At 49.1% G+C, this 16029-nt stretch overlaps 1 protein-coding gene across 2 annotated transcripts in view; it reads left to right on the top strand.

The window, feature by feature from the left end:
* The window catches only part of PIP5K1C (phosphatidylinositol-4-phosphate 5-kinase type 1 gamma), an 88775-nt gene that overhangs the window by 42359 nt on the left and 30387 nt on the right, over nucleotides 1-16029 (top strand). For both annotated transcript variants that reach the window (XM_032218253.1, XM_032218339.1), the window contains 2 exons: nucleotides 6707-6912; nucleotides 14186-14269. In XM_032218253.1, the coding sequence (XP_032074144.1) occupies nucleotides 6707-6912; nucleotides 14186-14269 (290 nt within the window). The remainder of the gene's footprint in view (nucleotides 1-6706; nucleotides 6913-14185; nucleotides 14270-16029) is intronic.

Genomic DNA, 16029 nt, shown 5'->3' with positions numbered 1-16029 from the left:
TGGGCTGTTTTTACATATTAGGCAGTTATGTTAACCTCTAAGCCACAAGCTCTCCTCCCTTATCAGCTGAGCGAGGGGAATGATTAAGTGTTTCTCCTGTGTGCTGCTCCGGGAATCCAATCATGGGTTAACTTAGCCCTCTAGCCTTGAGACTGAGTATGCAAATATCAAAGTCACGCCTCCTCTGACTGGACTTCCGTTTCCTTTTCAGTTCTATTACTCAGTCCAAAGCCTACGAGACTTATTTTCAACGCTCTCTTGATTAATTGCTAATTTTTCAAGGTTAATGATGATTTTACTTGGTTTTCACTGTGGATTTCTTGATGGATTGGAGGTAAGGCGGCAGATTTCTGCCAGCCGATTCCTCCCTCGCTATTTCCCTTGAAGGGATATCTGATCGCTACAGCTGGAGTGGGGCGTTCTCCGCCTGTCCTCCCTTAACTTCAGCGCGCAAGGAAGCTGAGTCTCCCAGCGCTGCCCTCCACGCCGGATAGCACCCGCCCGCAAGCGCGGTCAGATCCGAGGCTGTGGCTTGTCGGAGCGGCCTCCCCCTCCTCCCCGCCTCCCTCCTTGTGCCCTCGCTGGAGCGGCTGCCGGAGGATTACATGGATCGGCTGTTTGGGAATTTCCCCTGCGGTTTCTTTGAATTTCGCGCCTTTGATGCCGGTTGCCTTATTTGGAAGCGTTTTTCACGCATGCGCAGTAATGTCTGGGATGAGAAGGCACAATTTGCCCGCGTGTTTGAGCTTGCGCACTGCTTCCGCCCCTCCCTTTTCCCTCACTCGAGTTTGCTGACTCAGGAAGGAGGTCGCTTCTCTTGGTCTCTGCTTCCACGTGGCATTCTTGGCGAGGGCTTTCAATTGCATTCCTTTGTTTCGCTGATTGAGCTCTTTCAAATTCATATCATGGCTGATCAATCGGTAATGCAAGGTACTGTTGGGCCAGTTTCTGAGCCCCGCTCCCCTGGCGAGGGGGGGGGCAGCCCTGGGCCTAGTAGGGCCGCGACCAGGGCCTCTACTAGCAGGCCTCGAGCCTCATCTGCTGTTCGGGATAAGTCGCACAAGCGCAAAGACAAAGCCAAGGTTCCCCCCAAGGCATCTGGAGCTCCCATTTCTTCCCCTCCGGTTCTGGTTCAGCAACCTGTGTCTCCGGTGAGGGTCGTTGAGCAGGGTTGGTCCCCTGATATTCAGCTTCCCCAGGGCCCTACTCCTGAGGTAGGGGTTTTCGGGCCTCGATCCCCCCCAATTATTTCAGAGGCTAGTGGGGCTTCTCTTCGTTCGCCTCCACGCGCTGGACCTTCTGCCACGTTCACCCCCACAGCTGCAGGCCTCAGGCCTCTGGAGGGCCAGGATTTGGGCCTGCCTGCTGATTTTTACAGCATGATCTCAGAGGCTATTTCCAGAGGGGTGGATGCGGAATTAGCGCGTAGATCCCAGGCCTCCAGGCCTACTCTAGCCTATTCAGGCCTGGCTCCCCAAGCAGCACAAGGGGATTCTTCCATTCTGCAAACTGATCCTCCTTCCCCTTTACACTCTGTGTTTAGCGCACAATCTCCCTTAGTGGAGGAAGGTGAAATCCAGGATAGGGAACTCTCTGGTGACGAGGGCTTTCCTGTGGACCAGCCTCCGGCCCCCGGGCTCTTCAGGCACACTCTTTTCAAATCCCTGCTGTATAAGGCCAAGACTACCGCCCACATGGGGGAAGAAATTTCTGCAGAAAGTGCTGCTGTGGGCCTGGATGCCACCGAGCGGCTCTTTGCTGAGCAGGTGGCTCTGCAAGATTTTATTCCATCCCCTAAGCTCTTTCTTGATTTAATCCAAAAGCAGTGGGATGAGCCGACCGCAGTTAAGCCCCCTGGGTCTGGTGATAGGAAGCTTTTCACATCTTCTCCAGAGTTGGAGGCTCTCCTCCAGTTTCCCACAGTGGATGCTCCCATCGCCGCTCTTGCTTCACCGGCGTTAATTCCTTCTGAAATTTCAGAAGGATTGAAGGCCGAGGACCGCAAGGCCGAATCGGTCATTCGCAAAACTCATCAGGCAGCAGCGTGGGCCTTGCGCTCAGCTACTGCAGCTTCCTTCTTTAATAGGACTTCCTTAGTTTGGCTGAAACAACTACAGGAAAGGCTGGACCCGGAGGAACTGCGCCTCCATCAGGATGTCACCAAACTGATAGCGGCCCTAGAGTTTTCCGCTGATGCCACCCTTAGCGCGGCAAAATTTGCATCCCGAGCTGTGGTTTCCAATGTGGCTTCTCGCCATTTGCTCTGGCTCCGCCACTGGCAAGCTGATATCAAATCTAAGTGGCGTCTAGCATCCACGCCCTTTAAGGGCGGGGCCTTGTTTGGTTCAGTGCTGGATCCCATTCTCATTGAGACTCGGGATAAACGTAAGGTGCTTCCCTCCACAAGTGACCAGGAGACCACAGCCTTATAGTAGACGGCAGCCCTTTCGGTCTGGGGACTCGGGGTTTACTTCCGCCCCCTATGTCCCCGGATATTCCAGGGGGTTCCCCCAGGCACAGGATCGTGGCCAGGACCGACCTGGGGCCAGAGACAGGGGGCGCCAGCAGAGTCAGGCGCAGAGTAGACGGTCATTCCGAGGGGCGGGCAACCGATCCTTTCGCAGATATCGCTGACTCGCAGGAGGTAGGGCCCATAGGAGGACGTCTCTTGGCCTTCGCCCACCAATGGGCGGAGCTCACGTCAGACGCCTGGGCCCTTCAAGTAGTGAGTTTGGGTCTCACGCTAGAATTTCTATCCATCCCCCCGAGAAGGTTCATCAGGTGCCCTGTGCCCAGGTGCCCGTCAAAGCGGCGCCTTATGGACACCGAGATATCTCATCTTCTCACCATCAGGGCCATAGAACAAGTTCCCAAAGGGCAGGGAGGCCTAGGGTTTTATTCCATCTTGTTCCTGGTACCAAAGAACTCCGGGGGATGGAGGGCAATCCTAGATTTGAAACAGCTCAATCAGTATATCAAATACCAAAAATTCAAAATGCACTCTCTAAAGAGTATATTGGCTTCCATCCGCCAAGGCGACATGATGACTTCCATAGACATCAAAGAAGCGTACCTCCATGTGCCCATTCATCCGGCCCATCGGAAGTTCCTGCGGTTTCACTTCAACGGCCGTCATTATCAATACCGGGCCTTGCCATTCGGCCTCTCCTCGGCCCCGCGCACGTTCACCAAACTTCTGGCAGTATTGGCAGCCTCCCTTCGTTCAATTCCAATACGCATCAATTGTTATTTGGACGACGTGTTGGTGCTGTCGTCCTCGCGAGATCAGGCCCTCCGAGACCTGCGGGTCACGATGGACGCATTGCGAAACCATGGATTTGTCCTCAACCTGCCCAAGAGCCACCTGCGCCCAACCACGTCCCTCCTTCATCTGGGAACCACCATCAACTCGATGTCGTGCGAGGTTTTCCTGTCCCCGGAAAGGAGGCAGAACATATACCACCTGGCGCATCATGTGCTATCTCATCGGCGGATACCGCTGCTGTCGCTGTCCAAGCTGCTAGGGAAGATGATCTCCTGCATCAGCGTGGTGCCCTGGGCCAGGTTCCATGCGCGTCCTCTCCAGTGGTTCCTGCTGCCCTTCCAAAGAGCGCATACCAGTCATTCCCACATCAAGGTGCAGCTCCCGGGCAAGGCCAGGCGATCCCTGCATTGGTGGATGTCGTCCAGGCTCCTCCGGGGATGTCCATTCCAGGAGCCAAACCGCGTTCAAGTTACAACGGACGCCAGCTTATTCGGATGGGGGCCCATGCCCTGGACAAGGTGGCCCAGGGTCGATGGTCGGAGCAGGAGCTGGCGAACAGCATAAACTGGCTGGAGCTGCGGGCCATCCGTCTGGCTCTCCTGGAGTTTCGGGATATTGTATCTCATCGCCATGTGTTGATCTTGACCGACAATGTGGCCTCCAAGGCTCACATCAACCGCCAAGGGGGAACGCAGTCCAGAGCTCTGATGCTGGAAGCGGAGAGGTTGTTCCATTGGGCGGAGCCCAGACTCTCATCGATTCGGGCGGAGCACATCTCCGGCGAAGCCAACACTCAGGCGGACTGGCTGAGCAGAGCGACGGTGGATCAGGGGGAGTGGCAGCTCCACCCCATTCTCTTCCAGGAACTCTCTCACCGCTTCGGCCTGCCCGAGGTGGATCTGTTCGCTCACCCGCACAACGCACAACTTCCCCGGTTTTACTCCCGATACCAGACTCCGGGGGCAGAGGGAGTAGACGCTCTACGCAGCCGTTGGCCGGCCGGCCTTCTTTATGCCTTTCCTCCTCTCCCGATCCTTCCGTCGGTCATTCAGAAGATCTTGGCAGAACAGGCGGAAGTGCTGCTGGTCGCTCCAATGTGGCCCAGGCGTCCCTGGTACGCAGACCTCGTCCATCTGTCCGTTTCGCGTCCTTGGAGGATTCCGGACGACAGGATTCAGCTCCACCAAGGGGCTCTCCTGCACCCGGGCCCTCAGCTGTTGCAGTTAGCCGTGTGGCACGTGAGCGGGAGATGCTAGCGGCCCTCCACTATTCGGACGAAGTCATTTCTACAATTCAAGCGGCCCGTCGCCCGTCGACTACCCGTATTTACGAGGCTACCTGGCAGGCCTTCTGCAGGTGGTGCCGGCGCACCGGGGTCGACCCCATCAAGGCCTCGGTGCCCCAAGTTCTGGATTTCTTGCAGTCCGGCCTCAACAAGGGGTTGGCACCAAACACACTTCGCCGTCAGGTCACAGCCTTGTCGACGGTGGTCGGGGGTGGCCAAGGCCGCTCCTTATCTCAGCACTCGCGAGTTCGAACCTTCCTTAAGGGTGCTTCCAACTTACGACCGCCGACGGTACATCGTTACCCCACGTGGAATTTGACCTTGGTTCTCAGGGCTCTAACAGCTGCCCCCTTTGAGCCTTTACATTCCATCAGCCTCCGCTTGTTGACACTCAAGACGGCCTTCCTGGTGGCCATAACGTCGGCCAGGAGGGTGTCGGAGCTAGCAGCTCTTTCTGTTCGTGCGGATCTTTGCATCTTCCACCCGAACAAGGTAGTGCTTCGCTTGGATCCGACCTTCCTTCCAAAGATAAACTCATTGTTTCACAGAACTCAAGAACTTGTCCTGCCGGACTTCTGTCCTCACCCGTCTCACCCGCAGGAGCGTCAGTGGCATCATCTGGATGTTCGCAGAGCTCTTCGTCGCTATGTGAAGCGCACGGCGTCGTTCCGGAGATCGGAAGCTCTGTTCGTCTCCTTCCAGCCATCTTCAATGGGACAGAAGGTATCCTCCCACACCATCGGCCGATGGTTGAAAGCTTGCATTGCATTGGCGTATGACACCCACTCCAGACCGGTTCCAAGGCGAATCACTCCTCATTCCACCAGGAGTGCGGCCACCACAGCGGCCTGGGCGACGCAAGCGTCTGTAGAAGAGATTTGCAGGGCGGCCACTTGGGCATCCCCTTCGCCTTTTATTCGCCACTACAAGATTGATGTCTTCGCCTCGGCTGAGGCGTCCTTTGGGCGGAGAGTGTTGCAAAGGGTCCTTCCGTCTGCGGAGGAGCCTGACCAGCCTAGCTCCCGCCCTGGGAGTTCATTGCTTTGATATATCCCATGATTGGATTCCCGGAGCAGCACACAGGAGAATGACCGTTGTCTTACCTGAACGGTCCTTCTATGGGTGCTGCGAAGGGAATCCAAACCCGCCCGCAGCTTCGGCTGGTCAGGGCTCCATGTGGTTGTGACTCTGTGACTTGTTACTGACTGGACTTGACTCTGTAGTGCCGGATGACTTGCGGCTTGTTTGAGGATTGACATAATGCTCCATCGGTGGACTTCGTAAAGAACTGAAAAGGAAACGGAAGTCCAGTCAGAGGAGGCGTGACTTTGATATTTGCATACTCAGTCTCAAGGCTAGAGGGCTAAGTTAACCCATGATTGGATTCCCTTCGCAGCACCCATAGAAGGACCGTTCAGGTAAGACAACGGTCAATTTTCGTATGCCCAAATGTGGGCGCGAGCATATTGCTTCCCTTTACACACACACACACACACACACACACACGCACACACACACGTATTTATTTATATTTATGTAGTAGTGACCCTTTGAGAGCAGTGTACCATGCAATTTCATTTTTTAAAAAGTTTTTTTTCCAAAACAAACACAACACATAAAATCTTTCTTTTTTACATACTGTAGAAAGTGTATCAGTTGGTTACAAAAAACCTTTGTGCATCTCTTCCACAGTCATCAAGCATAATTTATATTAACTCAAGTATTTTAACTCAAATATTTATACATATTACCGTCATTATACCTCCATTTTCATTTGAGTATAGTTGTTCAAATGTCCTTCATCATAAAATATACCAAGGTTTAATATATAACCACATACTGGCATTTCATTTACTATTTCTAAAATCCTCCGATGACACTAAATCCTTATGTCCTATTCTAGCTAAACATCCATAATGTTTAATAACAGAGTTTTCTGTCCTTCTTTCCAAATTGCTGTTTACAATTCACATCTCATTTCCTTATATTGTACCCATGCAATTTCATTTTAATGTATGCCGATTAATGTATGCCATTCAAAGTGGCAATTAAAGTTATTCTAAGTCTTAAAAGTTCTAAGAGCTTTTTCACCTAGCAAGTGTTGGCCCCTCCTTGGCGTTTACGGCAGTTTCTCCTTTCCCTCCCATAACCTCCAGGTGCTGGAGAGTTTCAAAATCATGGACTACAGCCTGCTCCTTGGGGTGCACAACATAGACCAGCTGGAACGGGAACGACAGGTTGACGGTGCCCAGAGCATGTCGGATGAGAAACGCCCCGTGGGGCAGAAGGCTCTCTATTCCACCGCCATGGAGTCGATCCAGGGAGGGGCTGCTCGAGGGGAACCCATTGACACGGATGACACGTAAGTCGCATAGGCAGTTTTTGAGTACAGGTAGTCCTCGGCTTGCAACTGTTCATTTAGTGACCGAAGTTACAACGCCACTGGAAAAAGTGGCTCATGACCATTGACCATTTCACCCTTCCTCTGGTCACATGATTTATATTTGAATGCTTGACTCACGTTTATGACAGCTGTCGTGTCCCGGAGTCATGTGATCCCCTTTTTGCCACCTCCTGACAAGCAAAATCAGTGAGGAAACTAGACGCACTTATCTGTCTTACTACCACTGCAGTGATTCACTTAACAAATGCGGCAAGCAAAGTCATAAAATGGGACAAAACTCACTTAACAAATTTCTCACTTAGAAACAGGAATGTTGGGCTCAGTTGTGGTTGTAAGTCAAGGATTTCCTGTACAGGTAGTCCTCGACTTACAATTGTTCATTTAGTGACCATTTGAAGTTATGACAGCAGGGGAAAAAGTGACTTGTGACTTTTTCACATTTAACAACTGTTGCAGAGATCAAAATTAGGATTCTTGGCAGCTGGCATGCATTTACGATGGTTGCAATGTGATCGCTTTTGCAGCCTGACAAGCAAAGTCAGTGGGGAAGCCGGTTTCACTTAACAACCACATTACCAACTTAATAACCTCGCTAATTCACTTAACCTCAGTGGCAAGAAAGGTCGTAAAATGAGGCAAAACTCTCTTTAACAGTTGTCTTGCTTAGCTACAAAAATTTTGAGCTGGGTTGAGATCATAAATTGACGACCACCTGCATTACTGACACTTTGGAATAGATGTTAAGGTTCCAAGGAACAAATCCATAGCAAGCAACATTCCGAGGCAATAAAGCTATCAAATGAGAGCTTTATTGGAGATACCATATCAGCACCTATCTGGTGACAAACCAACTCTAAAGTTTCCTGTGGTTTTCACCTAGTTAAAAGAGGAAGTTTCCCCACAACCCCAAACAATCAGTCATATGGTCCAATCAAGACACGGTCTGGTTATCTGGTGACCTCCCTCTGTTCTGACCTAGGCTTTCCCGAACCACGAAGCGGACTCCCAATGAAACCTCTTTCTATTAAGTTACTGTGAACTCTGCTCATTCATGTCCAGCAAAGTCTTTCAAGGGTGAATTTATAGTCACAGACCTTATCTGACTTGGAGAGCTGCCAGGCCGATATCTGCAAAACGCAAAGTTGTGCTGTACTTGGCAAGGAGACTCGGAGAGTCACAAACCAATTAAGTGAACTTATTGTCTCCGGCAAACTCCACTCACCTTTTGCTCCTCTTCTCTATGGGACGGACCATTCACCGTCCATCTGTGCCTTTACTCCCAAGTTCCTTAGCTGTTCCCTTCTCCTGGCAGCTCTGCGCACGCACACACCGAGAACAGGCTCCAGCTGTTCTTCTGCCCCACGGATCTTCGACTCCAAAGGCAGCTGATAACTGTCAGACAGCCCTGACCCCCTCTCTCCCTCCGACACAGAGCCCTCATCAGAGCCTTCCTCAGATGCCAGGACTGGCCCATGTTCCTCCCCAACCTCCTCACTGTCTGAGTCTGCCACCAGCTCCGCTGGCAGGCTACAACACCTCCTCCTTCCACAGTTCAGGTGTTAGAATGTCCTTGGGTCTCAAGGGAAAATATTTTATTTTGTCTACACAAACCCCTCTATCTCTAATCCCCCCTCCCTTTCCCTCAGCTCCAGTGGGGCAACACTGAAGCCTCAAGATGGCTCCGGTCAGATCAGCTTCAGGGTTGACACAAGGAGGTTTTTAGTGTGCTGGCTTGGAGCCTGCAATTCTATGAATGATGTGGTTGCGTTGCCCAAGAGTTGATGATCTGGAGTGTTTGGGGATAGGGAAAAATTGGTAGCCAAGAAGGTTGGGCATCCACAGGGTATGGTAAAAAGTGACAGGATGGTGACCACAATCCTGAAATTGAAGCTCCAATTGGTTTTTATATGTATATAAAAATCAGAGCTTTCACCACACCATCCCATCCACCATCATGACTCTCCATACCCTTTGAAAACCCCCAAAATTGAGAATGCAGATCACTGTCCCAGGTCCCCCCCCCCCCCCCAGACTGAAAATATGGTTCCTTGGATTGGTAAGGTTTTTTCTATATATCTTAAGTCGGTCTTGACTCCTGGCAACTGCCCGGAAAAGCCCCCTCCATTTTTCTTGGCACCATTTTCGGAAGCGGTTTGCCATTGTCACCTCCTCCCTAGGGTGGAAAGGAAGAGACTGGTCCAAAGCCTCCCAGGTGACTGGATGCCTAAGATGACTAGAACTCACAGTCACCCAGTTTCTAGCCCGGTGCTTTTAACCACTACGTCAAACTGATTCTTCTGCCAGTAGCTTATTCTGCTTGTTTTCTGCCATTCTGGGAACAGTTGGGTCCTCCAGATGGGCTAGGTCAGGGGTGTCAAACTGGATTTCTTCAAGGATCAGCATTGTAGTTCTCCGCAGGCCAGCCGGGGAAGAGTGAACACGGGACGGACGCCTCTTGCAGCACCCTGCTGACCAAAACAGGGCAACCGGGGGGGGGGGCTCATGCAATCCCCCATGCCCCTTTTTTGGGCCTGGATGGCCTCCTTCAGCACCCTGCTGGCCAAAATGGGACGTGGGGGGCCTTCATGTCTCCCCCTCGTGCCCCATTTTGGCTGGCAGAGTATTGCAGGAGGCCATTCAGGCAAAAATGGGGCACGGGGGAAACACACAGCACCCCTGTGCCCCATTTTGGCTGCCGGAGGCACCGCGAGCAGGTCCTTTGCTGTTTTTAGGTCGGCCCTGAAGGTCAGATTTAAGCATCCCGTGGGCCAGATGCAGCCTGTGGCCCTTGAGTTTGACCCCCCTCAGCTAGGTGTATCTAATAAAAAGATGTTAATTCCCTGGAGACAGAGGAATGTGTGAATGTATAACAGTGATGGAGGGCTAACATAGTATTCATAACCTCTTTATGTTTTTGCCAACTGCTGGGGGGAGGAGGGGAGAAATCTTCAGCTGTGCTCACAACACCTGGCATCTAAATCTCTTTTTTGGGAGTGGGAGGGGGGATGATTGTGTTTAAGTGCCCTTCCTTGACTTCCCTTTTCTTCCTCTCGGAGCTTTTTTGGGGTGCCTGGAGAGAGAGAGGGAGAGAAAGGATTGTCTCCCATCTCAAATGCTAAAGAGAGATTTCAGAACATGAGGCATATTGGAGAATGCAATTTGGAACAGCTGAAGCCCCTGGAAAATTGCCAGCTCCCATTGCCCTAAATGAGAGGCCATTGTGCTGAAAGCTCATCAGCATTTAATTCTTTGCAGTGATTCAGCCAATTCTTTGCAGTGACAGATTTAGGTGCCGCTCAGATTCCCCAGTCGCAGCTAAATCTGTCTCCACAAAGAATTAGCCTAACATATTACACCCTCAGTAAATGAGTGCAAGTCCAAATCGGGGTGCGTAGCGTGAGCTTCCTCCCCAGGGACTGCAATGGCTGGGGATGATGGGAGCTGTAACACCATAGGCAGTCCTTGACATATGACCACATGAATTTCAAATTCTAAGGAATGTGGTCATTAAGTGAGTTGTGTCCAATGTTACGCCTCTTTTGCTGCAGTTAAGCAAATCACCCCCTCGTTAAACAAATCATTTGACTTGGATGCTTGGCACAACAGGCATGTATTTATTTTATTTTATTTTTCATATTTATGAACTGTCCATCTCCCTCATGTGGGGGCTCTGGGTGGTACAGTAGTGCTCAACGTATGACCACATACGTTGAGCCCAAAATGTATGTTGCTAAGCGAGAAATTCGTTAAGTGAATTTTGCCCCATTTTACAACTTTTTTGCCAACTTTTTTACGTGAATCACTACAGTTGTTAAATTAGTAGCACGGTTGTTAAGTGAATCTGCATTTCCAATCTCCATTTGCTTGTCAGAAGGTTGCAAAAGGGGGATCACATGCAACCCCAGGACACTGCAACCATCATAAAGAAGAGCCAGTTACCAAGCATTTGGATTTTCATCACATGACGATGGGGATGCTGCAACGGTCATAAGTGTGAAAAATGTCATACGTCATTTTTTTCAGTGCCATTGGAACTTCGTACCATCATTAGCTGAATTGTTGTAAGTCAAGTACCTTATTTTTCGGAGTATAAGACGCCCCCCGCCCCCCCCCAAAAGAATTTGGTGAAAATTTGGGTGCGTCTTATATACTGAATGTAGCCCCACCCACCCACTGGCCCCAACCCTTTGGCCTCTGTCTCCCACCAATTTACCTCTTTGCAGCAAAAGGGGGCTTGCAAGGCTTCAATAAGCTATAGCAATCCCTGCAGCCTGAAACAGCTGATGATGGGGAGAAATTGAAAGTGAAATGCGTGGTTTGCTCCAGGAGGCAGAGGCAGATTTTTTTTTCTTGTGCTAATCAGGCTGTTTGCTGCAAAACTATAAATGCCTATAGAATATTCAAATTATTAGATTTATTTTTTAAAGACTGCTTTATTATTATTCTAGACAACTTAACAAAATGAAGAAGCTTTTTAAAATAAATGCTTGATCTGAAGATTGCTATTGTTTTAAAAAGTGCTATTCTTTTAAATAGCAGAGAATAACTGTACTTCCAGAAAGCATATCAATTTTAACAGCATCTGTACAAGTATAGTCTGAAATATAATACTACAAACAGTGTATATTATCTGTACTGTTTGTTGCAAGGAAGTAAATTGCTGGGAGGCAGAGGCAGATATTTTCCCCTTGTTTTCCTCCCGAAAATCTAGGTGCATCTTATACTTCGGAGCATCCTATACTCCAAAAAATACAGTATTTGTTGTACTGTTCCAAGTAACAGACCCAACACAATCACACCTCTGAGGCCTAGCTGTTCCTCAAAGTACAGATTTATTAGGCACATCCTATTGGCACATCTGGTGAAAACCACAGTTTTCCCCACCCAAATTAAAAGTCAAAGTTCTTAGACCACATGTGCATCACACGATCCAATCTGCCCACAGCCCCAACCCCAATTGATTCCAGGCCACGCCTCCCAGCACCTGGTGAGAATGTCCTTGGTTCCCAGGAGAAAGAATTTTATTTTGGCTACAAGTCCCCAGCTATCTCTATTCCACCCACCCACCCTTCCCCACAGTTGCAACCAGCATAGCTATGGCAGCCCTGCCATAGTGAGAATGTCCTTGGTTCCCAGGAGAAAGAATTTTATTTTGGCTACAAGTCCCCAGCTATCTCTATTCCACCCACCCACCCTTCCCCACAGTTGCAACCAGCATAGCTATGGCAGCCCTGAAGAGGCTCCAAAGTGGCAGAGAGGTAAGGGAAGAAGAAAGGGAGAGGAGAGAGGGCTGGGGAGGGGAGGAGGAGAGAAAGGAGGAGTGGAAAGGGGAGAGAGGAGAAGGAGAGAGGAAGGGGAAGTAGAGAAGAGAAGGATGACAGAGGGAAGAAGGGAAGTAGGGAGGAGGAGGAGAGAGGGAGAAGAAAGAGATGGATAAGGTACAAATATGGTGTGTGGAGAGCAGAAGAGCCAATAATTGTTTTTGGGAGTTGATGGTAAGATGAATTGATGTAAACATTTAATAATACAATACAGTGTTGGCTATGTAATAGTATACATGTGATTATATGTTATGAAAATGAAAAAATAAAAAACTTTATATACAGGGGGAAAAAAGATGTTCCAAAATGGCTTCAGAGTTGACACGAGGACTACCTGTATATAATAAAATATTCAAATATAAAAACAGTATATAAAAGTTAAAAAGGTAAAAGAGGCAAGGATGATGTAACACTGTTAAAATTAATTGAGAGTAGGAAACAAGGCTTTCAGGGCATCAGACAGACCCAGGGCTGAACGTTCCTCTAGGCTCTCCACAAGAGGCTATGTAGGCATGGGTTTGTTTTTTTTTGTTTTTTTTTGCTATTAGTAACTTTTATTGGTTTATCAAAATATAAAATACAAAGAAGAGGTTTAAAAAAGGAACGGAAAATTAGAAATGGGGGTGGGTGGGAATATGGTGTAAAGGGGGAAAGGGAAAGGCACATAGCTATGCTTTGACTCCTTTTTGGAAAACCAGGAAGGGGGGGGAGCTACCTCATGGGGGTGGGGAGAGAATATTCCACTGGGTGAGGGCAATGGCAGAGAAGGCTGCCATTTATAGTGGTCGCTGCATCTTGGGGACAAGGGATCTCCATTTGTGACCCTCCCATCTGGCTTCTGATGAGGAAAGTGAATGAACGAAGCCACGTTCGCTTAGCAACTGGGGCAAAAATCGGGCACAGTCACGTGATGACTCAGTTAACAATCGCCTTGCTAAGTGGCAGACATTCAAGTCCCAATTGTGACTGTAAGTCAAGAATTACCTAGATGTGGCGCCCCTCTCACAACAGTGACTCTGGGCAGTGTGCAAAGTTGAAAACCAACAATTACAAAACAGAATACAGTCTGTCCTAGCGGAACTGTTCGTGCGTAGTTTCAATCATTGCAGCAATTCCTTAGTACATTCAATGGGTTGTTTTTTTTTTAAAGCAAAGAAAATGATCCTGAACCTATTGTATAAAGGCTCTCCTACACTTATTGGTTGATACACACAATTACAAAATGTCTCTGCGTGTCACACATGCAGATCAACAGCGTGACCTTGCATTATTCCAAGGATAGACCGGTCCGGGTAGATTTTTGTAATAATTGCTCCCTTGGATTTAATGACGCTTGATCGTTCGTGAGAGAGGGAGGAGGAGGAGAAAGTAAGAGTCTATGTGCATCTTGAGGCAATTCACACAGCTGGGAGATCATTTTAAGCATGCTTTGGAAACCCACTGTGTTTAGAGGAGTGGAAAGTGGGCATTGCACTCACTGCCTTATTTGTTTATTTGTATCCAGCCTTTACTAGTTTATAAATAGCTCAAGGTGACAAACATTGCCAACACACCTTCCTCCTTCAACATACATTTTCCTCACAACAGCAACTCTGTGAGGTGCATTGAGCTGAGAGTGACCTGCCCACAATGACTAGCCCAAGGTCAGCTGGCTTTCATGCCTTAGGCAGGACTAGAACTCACCATCTCCTAGTGATTGGCCCAAAGTCACCCAGTTGACTTTCATGCCTAAGGCAGGACTAGAACTCACAGTCTCCTGGCGATTGGCCCAAAGTCACCCAGCTTGTTTTCATGGCTAAGGAAGGACTAGAACTCATGTCACCCACTTTCTAATCTTGACCACTAGATCAAAGTGGCTGTTACTTTAACTAAGCAAGTAGATACTAATTTTCTCTCCTTTGTGCTTTCAGAATGGGGGGTATTCCAGCAGTGAATGGCAAAGGAGAGCGTCTGCTGCTGCATGTTGGGATCATCGATATCCTCCAGTCCTACAGGTAGGCGCTGTCCCTATTCCTTTTTGAGAGCTCAGAACATTTCTTTCTTTCGTTTGGTCATTCATTCATTCAATTTATATGCCATCTTGCTGACCTTAACGAGTCTCATGAAATGTGTAACTTTCTGAGTTTCTGGCCATTTATTTTATATAAACAGTTGAAATACCTATTTTAACAACGAGAACTTTAGAGGTGGTTCTTGTCTTATAATGATTCGTTTAGTGACAGTTCAAAGTTTGAGTAGCACCTACAAGTATTGCAGCATCCTCATGGTCACATGATCGAAATTTGGGCCCTCTATAACTGGCATGCCTCTATGATGGTGGGATGGTCCTGGGTTCATGTGATCACCTTTTGCAGCTTTCCTAGCTGACATTTGATTCACAGAGGCTTTCTACAATGAGTTTTAATCAGGAGTGGGATTCACCCTGGGTTCACCAACAAAAGGGCGACCGACAAAAGCGCGACCAACGAAACCGCGGTGACAAAACCGCGAGTTCTAAAACGCGCTGATGAATGAGCGCTGAAGCGTGCCGACAACAGCGCGCTGACAGAAGCGCGCTCTAACCCTGACCCTAACCCTGACCCTAACCCTTACCTTAACTTAAATCGGGCTTCTGTCGGCGCGCTGTTGTCGGCTCGTTGATGACATCACGGTTTTAGTGCTGTGGTTTTGTTGGCGCGGTTTTGTCATGTGCGCATTTGTCGGGGTCACGTTCACCCTGTTCGGACCAGTTGGGATGAACTGGATGCTAATTTTATGTCTGGTTTGCCGAACTGGTAGTTGCAAGGACTGGCTGGCCCCACCCACCCCTCCCCTCCCAGGAGTTTCCACGCGGCCCATTTTGGATGCCAGGTAAGTGCATGGCCCGCCCGGAGGCTCTGAAAGGGCGAAAAGCAGGCCTCCCGGAAGTTCCAGAACTCTGGAAACTGGCTTGTTTCCTGCCTCCGGAGGGTCTCCAGAGCCCAGGGGAGGCCGTTTTTGCCCTCCTGGAGGCTTGAGGAAAGCCTCCAAGGCCTGGGGAGGGTGAAAACACCCTCCCCACCATGGTGCAGGAGGCTAAGTAGGCCATGCCCACCATGGCCACGCCCACCTGGCAACTGGGCAGAGAACTGGTTGCTAAAAATTTTCAACCCCACCCCTGGTTTTAATGCCAAAAAATAGATGTTAAAATACAGAATCTGAAGAACAAAAAATCTGACAACTCAAGGTAGAAACTCTCCAGCCTTTGTTTATTACAGGTAATCCCCAACTTGCAACTTGCAACCATTCAATTAGCAACCATTCAAAGTTACAGCGATACTGAACAAAAGGGTCTTATGACCGGTTTTTCATTCTTACAACCATTGCAGCATCCATCCCATGGCCGACCACATGACTAAAACTTGGGCACTTGGCAATTGGCATGTAGTTATGACAGCTGTAATATCCCAGGGATCAAGTTATGACAATACAATACAATACAGTACAATACAATACAATACAGTACAATACAATAGCAGAGTTGGAAGGGACCTTGGAGGTCTTCTAGTCCAACCCCCTGCCTAGGCAGGAAACCCTATACCGTTTCAGAAAGATGGCTATCCAACATCTTCTTAAAGACTTGGAGTGTTGCGGCATTCACAACTTCTGGAGGCAAACTGTTCCACTGATTTAATTGTTCTAACTGTCAGAAAATTTCTCCTCAGATCTAAGTTGCTTCTCTCCTTGATGAATTTCCACCCATTGCTTCTTGTTCTGCCCTCAGGTGCCTTGGAGA

The sequence above is a fragment of the Thamnophis elegans genome, chromosome 1 (assembly GCF_009769535.1).
Source record: "Thamnophis elegans isolate rThaEle1 chromosome 1, rThaEle1.pri, whole genome shotgun sequence".
Lineage (NCBI taxonomy): Eukaryota > Metazoa > Chordata > Lepidosauria > Squamata > Colubridae > Thamnophis > Thamnophis elegans.
The sequence above is the reverse complement of the archived record's forward strand: the minus strand, read 5'-3'. Positions and strand labels throughout refer to the sequence as shown.